Raw genomic sequence first — 13494 nt, 5'->3', positions numbered from 1 at the left:
ACTTTGCTTGGATATCTGCATGCCTGGCTCTAGTCATTATCCTTTAGTTTCCCCAGGTCTCATTCCTGTTTCTCCCTAAGGGATTCCAGCAGTGGGAGGTTATTGTGCAATACAGTGGAATAAATTTGGGGCACCGCATGATCTGTCGGGGGGGGGGACTCAAGCACCCTTTATTCCAGCGGGGATTCCTCCTCTATGGTGCCTTGGAGAGTTCCTTCCTTCTCCAATTGTATTTGTTGGTAGCATAGTACCTGACTCCCCTGTAAGTTAAAATTATGTCTGTAATTTAACAAACAGGAAAAGTGCCTCATCTTTCCTGACATCTCCCAATTTGGAGATACGCTGGAGATCCCACAAACTGTGGCCCTCAATCTTACGCAATTCACTTAAAAGGTCCGAGTCCCACGCGGGGGGGTCTCCAGAGTTAATTTACCCCACCATCCTAGCTTCCTTATGGCCTGTTTCCACATTGTCACCACGGCTTTTGTGGGGTAAGGCAGAGGAGGCAACCTCCTCCTCCATAGAGTCTCCACAAGTAATGGTCTGGAACCATTGCAACCCTATCTGCCGACAGTGATGGTTTCTGTTGGTCCGAAAAGGCCCAGACATTAATCTCCTGCTTCTGAGTGGCCTAGTAATAAAGCCGGAGATTCAGAAGACTCTTATCCCCATCTGCCTGAGGTCTGGTCAAGAGTGACTGCTTTGTTGCCTACTTCATACAACCTACCCTTTTGGGCTCGTAACTGGGCCCTGGCTTCTGACAGACTAGGTGCACGTATTCCTGCTGTGCCTTCTCTGTGCTTTGCACGAGTGCCCTCGAAAGTGAGGTGACACCTAGTTCCTCTTCAAGTAGGTGACACTCTTCCTCCCACTTCGTCTCTTGCCCACTGGGTGTGCTATTAATTGTACCCTAAGGATGGTTTTATAGGCCTCCCAGAAGTCAGCCTCAGAGTGAACAGAGCCCTCATTCTCCACAATCGTTCTGTGGCCGTAACCACCAGTCGCCTAGTGGTATCATCTGTGAGCTCTCACGGATCCAGCCGCCAAGTCCCCCTCGACCCCGGGATACCCCATTGAATTTCTGTGGTTAGGGGTGAGTGATGTGAGATCCGCTGTGGCAAAAAGGTTGGGTCAACAAATCTACCCACCTGATGTTTAGGCACCAGGAGATAATCTAGCCTAGATAAGGTTCCCCTGGAGTTGGCTGCGTATGAATATTGTCGTTGACCCCAGTGTGACTCCCTCCACAGGTCTGCAAGTCCCATGGCCTTTGTAAAAGAGGACAGGTGCGTGTCTGTTCCCCTGATTTCATTACACTGTCCAGGTCACCCGTACAACGTCAGGTTGAGATCACCTCTAGTCATGGTCAGCCCATCTGGGACCTATGCTATCCACACCCCCAGGCGTTATAAGCTTTCGGTTTGCAGGCCAGGTGGAAAATACCAAGAGCTCAACGCCAGGTCTGCCCCCATAACACCACCCATATATCGCTGCTTGACACCTGTCCCCAGTGTCCCACTTTCTGCGGACCTCTATTGGGATTGACTTACTGGCCAGGATCCCCACTCCCCGGGAGCCCCTAGAGAAATCTGCATGTGCCAGCAGAACATATCGACCTCGATCCAAGGACCCGTAGATATTACCCAGCAGATGTGTCTCTTCTAACAGGACCACATCGGGGTTATGCCTCAGCAGGTCCTTCTACACTACCCCTCTCTTAAGTTTGTCCCCCAAACAATTCACGTTCCAGGAGAGGACTCAGAAGGTTTGGATACTGCTCCGACCCTCTGGCTTCTTGCTCTCCATTTCATGTCAACTTCAGTGCCTACACTTCCAGTCCCTATCTGCCAGGTCTCAGCCCACTTCACACATACCCTCAAACAAACACAACCACACCCCCCAATAAACTCCCCCAACCAACCACCTTGTATTGTAGGCTCAGACCTACCCACCTTCCCATGGCTGATTTGTCTGTCGCCCTATTACCATAATTGAAACAAAGTTTGAGAATAGTCTCCAGCTGTGAATTGTGAATCGTTACCAAGGAAGGGTGGGTGACCCTCTTGACCACTAATTGACCCCCAGTGAGTTTGCCTGGGTGTACACCTTAATATTTACTCATGCAGTCATTTCTACCCCAAGATTCCAACCAGAACCTATGACCTCATATCAGTAAATCTGCCGTCATGGAACTCACTTCAGTAAGTCCCCTTCATCTTCACTCCTTTCAGAGTCTTCCCCGGAGCCCATCTGAGACCGTACCAGTTCCTACCGTCTGTTGCTGGTAGGGAGAGGGCCACCTTGCTGCAGCTTCGCCACCACTTTAACCGTTCCCATCTCTGCCTGGTCTTTTGCTGGGACCGCTTTAGATCTACCGCACGGCTCACATCACAAACTCAATGTCTGCCAGTGTTCTTGTTCCTGTGCTTCCCGCGCAGCTGGGGGCACGTCGCTCCTTGTCTCCAGCCATGCCCATGCCTCAGCCACTGTGTTGAAGAAGTGGTAGCAGTCCCGGTCTAAAATTCTAAAACTGGCCGGGTAGAGGAGTGCATACTTTAAGTTCAGAGTGTAGCTGCCTTTTCACGGATACAAAGGACTCCTTTTGAAGTTGGGCCACTTGAGGATAGTCTGTATAGATGTTGACCGATTTCCGATTTCCCCCGTCCACTGGCCATGAGTACGAGCACGCTGAATGATGTCATCCCTGTCATCAAAGTTAGGAGCTGTACAACCACTGCCCTCAACTGCCCCCCCCCCCCCCCCAAGTCGCAGCGGGCAGCCCCAAATCCTATGGGCTTTTTCCACCGTAAACAGTCTAGAGGCCCAGCCCCCCCCATTACTCCCTTCAACAGCCAGACCTCAGAAAAAGAGTTCTACTCTGGGATCTTTCGCCCTATGGGGCAGGCTCCCTACTCGCACATTATTGTTCCACTCTTTCCTGCAGGTGGGCTATTGATTTCTGCGTGGCTTGCAGTTTCTTCTTGTGGTCCTTAGCGATTGACTCTAGGTGGGCTGCTGTGGACTCTGTCTTGTCCACCCTGTTGAACAGCTTTTTGTGGCCCCCCGGAGGAGTGCCAGGTCTAGAACAACCGAGTCCATTTTATTCTTCAATGTGGTCTTAATGTCTCCAATAGCCACCAGTATGGCTGCCGAGTGGGCCTCCAGGCCAGAGTCAGGTGTACGTCAGTCAACCACTTGATTTAGCTTCACCCCCGTCAGGGAGCCATGTCTCATGAGTTTATTACGCACAATTATGTATTGCACCGCTTGTCTGAGCATCTCTCATATGTCGTGCACCTAGTACAAAGCCCCACGGCTGCCAGACACAGAGGTTCGTCGCCACCGCCTGGTCATCCTGAGTCCCCTAAAACAAGGGGCTGACTCCCCACCACAGCATCCGGTCTCTGAAGGACAGCAAACCTCCCAGCCAGCACAAGCACCTCTAGCTCACCTCTGTCAGTCCTGGCACTGCACCACTGCCTCAACAGAATTAACAGCTTCCTCCAGCACTCCTTGGCGTACCACCATTGAAGGACCTGCCTCACAATCTGACTGCCGTAGACCCCCCCCCCCCTGCAGTCAGTTTTCTACCAGTCCGAGGGCGCTTCCAAAGCACACTCCAAGGCTTTTTACACCCCGGATACCAAATGGGGTCAAGCAGATCGTCTGACCATTCCCCGCTGTCCACTGTGTCCCCACCGGGTGTGAGTTGTGCTCCTCTTTAACAGCAGCTTGGCTTTCTAGTAGGCCGGCACCCTCCATGAAGTTGTCACTTGCGGCTACGGTCGCTGACCTTATGGGCTTCTGCCCCCCCCACCCCCCACGAGCAACAAATGTCCTCCACACCTCATGGGGCCCCCTAATCACCTTCCTGGTGGTTTGTGCATGCAGGGTAGGGCTCACAGGCGTTGGACGTGCCGTCTACTGTGGGGCTGATGCTATCTTGCAGGGTTCGTGAGTCACGGTGCCAGGATTACAGTGGTCCGGAGTGTTGAGGCCCAAGAGCTTGCGTCTGCCGCCATGAGCCTCTGGCCCCACCCCCATGTAGCAATACTTAACTAGAATATTGTAGGCCTAAGAAGAAATGGGAAGTTTTTAAATACAATTATTAAAGAAAAGGAATGTGTAGTAATTGCCCTGCAAGAAACATGGGAATGTGAAGATGTGGTATTCCATCAATATAAATGTTATAACTTATAGGCAAAAAGAAGGATATTTGAACACCCGGTGGTTGGCCACTATGATTGCAATAAAAGCAAATATCAAGCCGGAGAGAATCCTTAGGGAAAGTATTTCTTAGTAATTGCATTGCCGGCGTCAATGTTGTGGGTAGTTTCCCCCTGGCCTAGTGGAAAACTCATAATAGGGCCAGCGGGTGAAGACTGAAGTGGCGGTCTTCTGACCTAACAAGTTTGGCGGGTGGCCTTTGCCCTGAGTCTTTTAATCAGGTGGCCTCTCCACCTCCGCTAGCAGCTGCAAGCCTTAGAAAATAAAACAATAATAAGCTACGTTTAAGGGGTGTGGCCATGGGGTTTGACAGAGGCACATTGCACCTGTGTGTTTGGCCGACCATCCTGGGCCGGCCAAACACACATGCGCACTAGGCTCTCTCCAACCTGGCATTGTGTTGCCAGGTTGGAGAGAGCAGGCAGAGGCTCCCAGTCTGCCTTGGAGCACCAAGCCAGGGCGCTCCGGCCAATCTAAATGCTGCTTTTATGCTGCCAGCAGCATGAGAGCACCGTTTGGATTGGCCGCAGCGTAGGGTGGGTGCCTCTGCCTGCAGTGGAGGCTGAAGAGCGGAGCAGCGACGGGGAAAAATAAACACTAAACAGGGTTGCTTCAGGTTACAGAATTATTTTTGCTTTAAAAATTGGCTTTTCTAACACAAGTGTATGGTATATATTTTATTATTAAAAATGCTCTGGTATCCTGCTTGTCACGTGGGTGAGACTGTTAAATGCTTATGACTTCAGTTACTATATTGATGATTCAACTTTGATTACAGGTAAGTAATAATTTCTGACATCTGCCGTTTTTTTCTGCCTGTATATGTGTGCTGTGCTGTAAATTCTATTGTGAAACACCCTATAGCAGGCCATAGTGCACTATGATGGTGTTTTAAAAGATTTTAGGACAGCAGCTTAACTAATTTAAACAATTACAAGAAAATATATTAAATATGGTTAGTCTCAGACGTTGTCAAAAGTAGTGAAAATAGAATCAACACTTAATCTGAAATCGGTAATTTGCTTTATGAATCTACATTCACAAAATGAACATTATATATTACTTACCTTGATTCTTTGGTTGGAAATATTTAATGAGTGTTCTCTAAGCACCATATACAACTGATTTCAATCTCCGAGTAATCGTGTGTCATTTTCTATCACAATCCCATTTTAGGCTGGAGTAAATCTCAGAAAAGTGAACAGACATATAAAGTTTCCTGAATTGATTGATTTAGCTCCGTTCTGCACTGCAAAGTGTAAGGTAAGCCAGCTAACATCTTTTAAGAGGTTAGAAGAGGTAATATCTACAGGCTTAGCCGTTGAACTTCATGATGCTTTCACAGAAGATAGATGATTTAATATTGTAGAAAGGCAGTGCAGAAGCTCTTAATATAGGTCTGTGAGCAACTCTTTTTTTCTGCATCAGACCCTCTAGGCAAAGCACAGACTCAAAGCCAGCTTACTAATACCATATGGGGAATCTGGGGAACTGTAAACAGCAACAACACATTATGTGATGATGGTGCATTCTGGGCAATGATAAGTCCTGTTAGATTGCAGGAATATTTGCCTCTTAGTGAGCTCCATAACTCCTTTCACTAGGGGTATCACGCAAGGAATCCACACTATGTTTAAAATTCTTTACTAGAACGAATGTCTTAATGTAATGCAGATAATAGGTAGAGATATAACTATGAAGACAAACAATAGTGGTAATGGAAACAATAAGCGAAATATTAAAGAGAATGCAACATTGTAATGTTTAAGTAATTTATTGCATTGGATGAAGGAAGCAGTCTTTGTTAACGAGCCCCTCTCTTTCAGCCTTTAGCTAAGCTATTTTAGCGCCAAAAGTGGTAATTGAAGTTTTTTTTAGATTGCCTCAGTCCACATAACCTAGCGGAACAACAAGCCTGTTGGTTTGCTTTTAGAGAAGGTCACTTCCTGTCTCTCTTATTTTTAGCTTTCCCTGAGCTGATCAGGCCGAGCCGGTCCAGAGGAGCCAATGTCCTTCACTGACTATGTTTGCAGTCTACGGCAGGCTTGAATACACTTTTCAGATTATTTTGAATAGGGCAGGCCTCGTGATGAATGATGTAAAATTCAAGAATGAGCCTATCAATCCTGTTGCACCGTCATCAAAATCTACCATTTATTATAAATCATATTAATACATATATGAATTATTGATGCACTATCAAATTACAATAAAGCAAACATTACATGTTGTAAATGTGCAATCAATACTAAATGCAATATGCTTTTATAAATGAAAATGTGCACTCAGCTACATGACTATACGAATATATGAAATACAGTAGTGTTACATAAGCAGAAAACACAAAAATTGCCTCACCATGTGATGTTATCATGTAAAAAGTCACGAAAACAAATCTTGGAAACACCAGTAAACCAAAATAACAAATTAAATAACTATGCAAAACTGCCAAGATTATTGTCCAACCATCTAAATACATAATAGGAACATGGAGCAGCCAAAATAGAGCCACAAGCTTACAGATGGAAACCTGCGTCTAGGAAACAGATGCATGGTGAAAAAAAAATGAAAAGGTGTTACAACACAAGATGTAATGCGGAGTGTAGTCAAAAAAGGAAGGATTAAAAGATCACTTTCTGTAGGGAATTCATCAATAGAGTTAAAAAGTGAAGAGTGACCACATATAAAACAAGCATTTGCAATGCAGTGGGTCACTCGCGTTTACTCGAGTTAGAGCTATTAGCGTTGTAAACTCCTAACCAGACGTTTCTTGCCACATAAACTGAAAATGAAAAAAATACAGTTTCACATAAGGGAGCCTATTTAAAGCGCCACGCCATGAGCGTGAACGTGACTAATCAGAACAAAAATACCGGTCCAGTTTCGCCTTTGCATAGTAATAAAAAAAAATCGCGAATCGCACTGTGTAAAGCCTTAAATTTACGAAGGAGCACTAGGATAAACAATATAATTAAACTGGTAGTCATGAAAAACACTCAATTAGTGCCCAGCGAGATCATGCTGCCTACAAAATAAAGAGAAAAAGAAGTACAGAAACCATAAGGAAAACATGGAGCCTCATATGTTTTTAGTAGTTTGCCGGTGCTCTCGAGGAGGGCTAACCACCAGAAAAGGCATGACGTATGCACACCTTTCACTAAAGAAATCAAGCAAATTTTAAAAGGCAAGCCTACGAACCAACGAAAGTGATGGGCATCGTTAAAAGCCCACAGAGACATTACAAAAAAAAAATTCAAAGAACATAATTGCTGTCGATATGAAGAGATTCAAGATATTCAAACAGAGCCTCTGCAGTAAGCAAGTCATGATTGAGGAATAAGAAATGCAGAGCCGGAAATAGAGGTTAAAAGTTTTATCTAACTTGGAATGTAGAAGTAAAGAGCGACATAAGGAGCACAGTACAAATAAACCGATCACACAGGGGCAGCAGATGAGAAAGTTAATTTAAAATATTATGTTGTGATAGTTCATTTGTCTCCCATCTTCTAAAATATTGAAAGGGGTCAGAATGGAGCTAGAACACCTCAAGTCCAACATTGGATTCCGGGTGATGTCCAGGCAATTCAGATATAAAACTGCCCAGACATCACTGGACTTATAAATTGGGCATATAACGACACAGAAATGGTGTGACATGAACATTAGAATCTTGACTTGCCCCAAAGTCAGTGTCTTTTTAATACGTGGAGCCTTTCGTTTTTGTCTTACTCATAACACAACGTAAGTTTTACTTCATACCATGTGTGAAATTCAGGGACTGGAATTCAGACACTGACTCCCATGAAAGGTGCTTATGGTATCTGAAGTTTTATGCAACAGATGCCTGCGCTCCAGCCATTTATATGCACTAAAAAGGCCCTGCAGAAGGAAGAGGAGGCCAGGATTTTGGCTGCTGAACACAAGGCCCCCGTCTTTTAGTGCAGTTCAGGATCAGAGACCCTGTTAGTGCTTGCAACTTAACATTACCTTTCCTTCACCTCTTCCAGATGCATCAGTAGTCAGAGCAGCTCAGACACCATCTTTTTCAGTGGTGGCCATGAAAGTCGTCGGACCCCTTTGCCTTTCTGGTTCTGACCTGACACCAGTGCTTAAATTGAGCCAGTGGAGGCCACCGGCACTCTTTTTTTTCAGGACCTGGACTTATTTTAATTCGGACATTTATCAAGAGCAGGAGAGGGAAAACACACACAATGGAAAGTAGGAGGAAGAGAAAGACAGAAAACTCATTATAAAGGGAGAAAGCAGGAATCTGTAACAGTGAGATAAAGAGGGCAGTGAGTGTCTGGTAGTGTATTAAAGAAGTATGACTTGGATTTAAGACTACACTGACTTGGTACTCGGCCCACTGACACTTAATTGCACCATCTGTGGGACTCAGGGCAGAGATGTGGGCACCAGAGCTCTTTCTTTTACAACTTTGCACTTTAAACAATAATGTCAAAAATCTCCTAGGGTGTTTAAAAAAAATATATAGTGAGGGCTACATTTGAAGTGCACCTGGGGATTTACGGGGGACTCCCAGTGTAAACACAGATAGAGTAAAAATTAAATAAATTGTACATTTGAATTCATGACTAGGCGTAAGGGATAATTGTGGATGAGATGAAGGGATTCAAAATATTCACATAGATCTCCTCTCATGGCAACATTTGGTGAAATGACTCAGGGGCGTCGAAAACTGCTGTTAAATCAGTAGGGCAAAATCCCCAGTATCCAGTATACTGAAAAGGGTTGTTTAATTATCAATAAAGGCTGTCCCTACCTCTTTTGTAAGATGTTAACATGGCTGTCGGTCTCCTAAGACATTTTCCTGAGTACCACCGCTCTTGGAAGCAACATTTTAAGGTTCTGCAGTAACAAATAAATATTTGTAGTTGGTCACTAGCATTACCTGTCCACGCAATCTAAATAGGATTTTTTCAGCAGCAGCTAGACCCAAGGCGGTTCCCTGAATGCTACCCAAGCAAAATTAGCTGTTTATATACATTTTTTTTATATTTTTTTTTACATATGATGAGTGTTTCAAAGGGCAACACCGCAATCCAAGCTTGTCTCCAGCCCGGTCCTAAGCAAAATGAACTGTTTATATATTTGTTACATGCGATGCAAGATCTTTGCTCTGCTCCTTGACAACCTTAAACGAGCAGGGATCGCCTGGGTAGAAGATAGGGCTCAGAAGGTTGATGATGTTTATGACACCCTCATGTGTCCTATTTTGTGATAACCCAAAATTATACTGTTCCTAATTGTCAATAGAGGTGTCTCATTCCTACACTGAACTTTCCCTTCCACATTTTCTGATAGATAGACTGATTAACTCCACAATTCCTCCAAAGAATTATTGTAATATATTTTTAAAATCTACCAGTACACTGGCTAGTACATCGTTGAAGAAAAGTCCATAATCACTTTTTATGTTCAAAATAATTCCTTAGTTGGATTACCAACATTTGAATATAAAGATAAGTATTAGTAATTTTTCCCAGAAAATATTTTTGAGGATGCAACCACTCTAAGCCTATAATGTCTCACTTAGAAATATGGCACAGCCAGAGACAAAGGCATCCAAACATAGTGTAAATTTCTCAACATTGAAGACCCAGACTATCATTGTGCAGGATAAGAGTACCAAGTAACAGAAGCAGCTTAGGTCTTCCTCAGTACACAACAACATCGCTGCGGGGAGCTGTTACACGTACATCTTACCAAGAGCAAGATCTGTGGCCGCTAGCGAGCACTTCAGTCTACTGAACTCCAAGATAAACCTTTCCAGATATGTATAGGTTATAGTAAAAGAGGCTCAACAACCCCGCAGAATGACACTGTAGTTCCTCCTCAAGCACACACACCAGTATGGTGTAGAATAAAAACCTACCTCAAATATTAGCAATCTGTAATCAGCCATATGCGTACTAAATATAATCAGGTGTGGGTATTACATATAGTTTTTAATGGAACCTCCAACAATAATCTGAAAGAGGCAAACTCCTTATATTTTCTCATAACGGAGTAAGACCCAATTGGAGACCAATGCTGGATCTTAGCTTTCTAAACAGATTTGTAAAGATGCAGAAATTTCTAATCATGATGTTACAGGATGTGATAAAAAAAATTCAAGAAAGATTTTCTAGCAACAATAGATGAAAAGGATGCAGACTTCAATATATCAATCCAGCTTATCGAAAATACTAGGTTGGTAATATGTATGATGTACATTACCAGTTCAAGGTGCTGGCATTTAGCATGAATTCTGCACCGAGGGTGCTTCACAGTGGTAGCAGCATGTTTACGGCATGAAGCTATTCATGTATATCCATACATTGACATCTGATTGTTAAAGGGAGTTTTATTACAGGAATGTCAGATGAGTGTATAAACATTTCTAGACCTCAACTTCACCGTCAATATGAAGATTCCCTCCTTCAGGACACCCTAACAAAACCTTTTTCTTGGCCAGAGAATGACACCCAAATTTTGCAGTGTACATCTAGATCCATTAACAATCGGGTTCTCACTCCAAGACACATATATTACATAGAATTAAAAACTGTTTTATAACGTTGAAGGTTTCTGAAAACTGTATACAGAAAAAGGTAGATCATACAACTCAGCTACTATGTTTTACATAAACAAGAGGAGCGGAGCAATGTATTAGCCACTTTAAAGCTTGCTCAAGAAATTTGAACTGGACAAAAGCAAGGCATATTATCATAGCTCATTATCTACCAGGAAGAAAGAACATATATTGAGACATGTTAAGCAGACTGGCAGCAGTGTCACATTTGGGTGACCTAATAAAGCTTGGGTCATGACCTTTTGCAGTCTGTGTGCCTCTCACTCCGGAGTATTTATGTGCCATGAGAGAATGTGCCAGACATTGCCATACAAAATCTCTGGGGAATGCTCTGGTGATAAACTGGTACCAGATATTTACTTAGGTAGTTTTCTCCCAATTCAACTAATTCCTCTGGGACTAGACAAGGTCAAAAGATCCAACATGATGTTGACACAATACCACTGCAGTGGGGTCAACCTCCATGATAGTCACATCTAGTGCCCATGTCAAAATCAAGGATTGTCAAACTACCAGCGTAAAAGGATTTGGTAATAGTGAATAAGGGGATACTTTGTCATGCAGATGCTCAGTCTTCTCAGTTAGCTACATGACTCCCAAATCTTAACATTGAAACACTGCCAGCTACCTGACAATTGCTTGAAGGTAATAAGAGACACAAGGCAACCTTAGACAACAAGGTGCCATTAAATGAAACGGAACTAATACAATATTTGGTGGCCTCTGACCGGTTTTCTGTGATAGTTCAATATCCTAAGTATTTTGTTAAATGCTGGACTTGTTCAGAGAGTTGATGTCTTCAGCCTTCTCTGGCAGGTGCTTATTTGGATCCTGAATCCTTTCATTTCTAATTGGCTGATGCAATAGTCTGCATGGTTGAAATTTGTAAATGTGTCACTATGAAAACAGGTTCTAGCTCTCTGATTCCAATAATTATCCACAAGTCTCCATGTATAAAGATGCAAAAAGATGCTACGAAAAAGGCAGCAAGCATCTTGCAACCTAAATTCTCATATCCTAATTGTTAAGAAAATAAAAACAAATTCACAGACTCCTCTGACGATGTATGTTTCTTTGTTTCCTCTTGTCTACACAGTTCTTTGTTGTATCTGCAGCTATTAACAGAGGAATTGGTCCTTCTATTTTGCATTCGTCACCATAATATAGGAAGACTACATAGGATTATGGTGTTAATTAGAATAATCTTTTTGCCTACATAAAGCTAATGCAAATCTGGCTGGATGGATGCCTGTTACCATTGCTGGAGCTGCCTGTGCACCCTAACAGTCAGCCCCAGACATCAGCCTCTCACAGCTGCCTTCATGACCCCATTGTACTTGGTGAGACCCAGCAGTGCCCCTATTACCCTCCAGGTAGCCTGTCAAAGCTTGCAGCAGTGTATCCTCGCTCAGTACTTCAGTCAGAATGTCAGCCGGGAGTCTTCACAATCTAGCACACTCTTCTGACCCCCACAAGAGCCAGCTCACAGCACACCGTGAGTGATCCAACAAAAAACGCGCCAACTGTGTCAACTCCCGCAGATCGCCTGACTGCACATCAGCCAATAAGATCCTATCTAGCCTGTTGTAGGTGTTATATTCAGGCAAGAAGCAGATGAAGCCCTTCTCATGCCGTCGAACAGCCCTCAAGGTATCCCAAAGCCCTAAATTATCAATTACATCACGCAACATATTCGACATGAGAGGCTTTGTGACGAGTTTAGGGGGGGGTAGCCTGCCCACCTCTCCATCCGAGAAACAATTATAATCTTGCAACCACAACAACGGACCCTCCAGCCCCACGCCCATTGCTTCCTGAAGCTTATAAAAGAATTGGGGATCATCCACACTGGCATATACAAATTAACCAGGGAAATAGGCCTCCGATCCCATCTTCCCTGCAGGACCACATATCCCCCTTGACATCCACCTCTGCATATGCAAGTTTAAAGGGGATGCCCGGTGCCACCCATATTAGCAGCCCCTTCCGCCCCAGCATAAGTAAAATAGGACAAGTGAAACACCTGCCCCTTTCATTTCTTCCGCAACCTCTCAAATCCCCTTGTCATTAGGTGCGTTTCTTGAAGGCACACTATGGACACTGTGGGGCTTCAAAAAGGACAACACTGCGTCTTTTGATGTATGTACTAAGTCCCCAGTCCCTGAACATTCCCTTTCAAAATGTTAAGGCCCCCACTCATACATGTACCCCATCCAAAAGCTGCATGCTTCCGTGGAGTGTGAGTGCGGCAATTAGACCACATATCCATTATAATAAGAACCAGAACTACTGCCATAATAAATCACAGAAAACAGTTCTCCCTACCCTAAACAAACATAGTTAAAAAATGTTCTGTGTAAGTTTACCTCACATGCCAGGACCACATATAGGTACCACAATGTATTCAAACACGATAGTTAGCCCAAATAATCCCCCACCATCCCCCCCCCCCATCCACCCCCACCCCCCCCCACCACCCCCCCCCACCACCCCTATTCTTCCGGCACCACCGATGCCTTGTTGAACTAAGGAGCCTAAGTTACGCCTGCATGTCTTCAAGATTATCTTCATGAGGAAGTCCCTTCTAGACAGGCCATTACTCAGTTGTGTGGGATCATTCTACCCTAAGTCTGTGTCCAACACCTGAACCTCCATCGTGGGCAATTGCTGAC

At 44.2% G+C, this 13494-nt stretch overlaps 1 protein-coding gene across 3 annotated transcripts in view; it reads left to right on the top strand.

The window, feature by feature from the left end:
* USP16 (ubiquitin specific peptidase 16) overlaps nt 1-13494 on the top strand; it is a 318997-nt gene that overhangs the window by 280264 nt on the left and 25239 nt on the right. For all 3 annotated transcript variants that reach the window (XM_069204074.1, XM_069204073.1, XM_069204072.1), the window contains exon 16: nt 5404-5490. In XM_069204074.1, coding sequence (XP_069060175.1) covers nt 5404-5490 — 87 coding nt within the window. The remainder of the gene's footprint in view (nt 1-5403; nt 5491-13494) is intronic.

This window comes from Pleurodeles waltl, chromosome 8 (genome assembly GCF_031143425.1).
Source record: "Pleurodeles waltl isolate 20211129_DDA chromosome 8, aPleWal1.hap1.20221129, whole genome shotgun sequence".
Taxonomy (NCBI): Eukaryota; Metazoa; Chordata; class Amphibia; order Caudata; family Salamandridae; genus Pleurodeles; species Pleurodeles waltl.
Note: the sequence above shows the minus strand (reverse complement) of the source record. Positions and strands in the feature narration are given on the sequence as shown.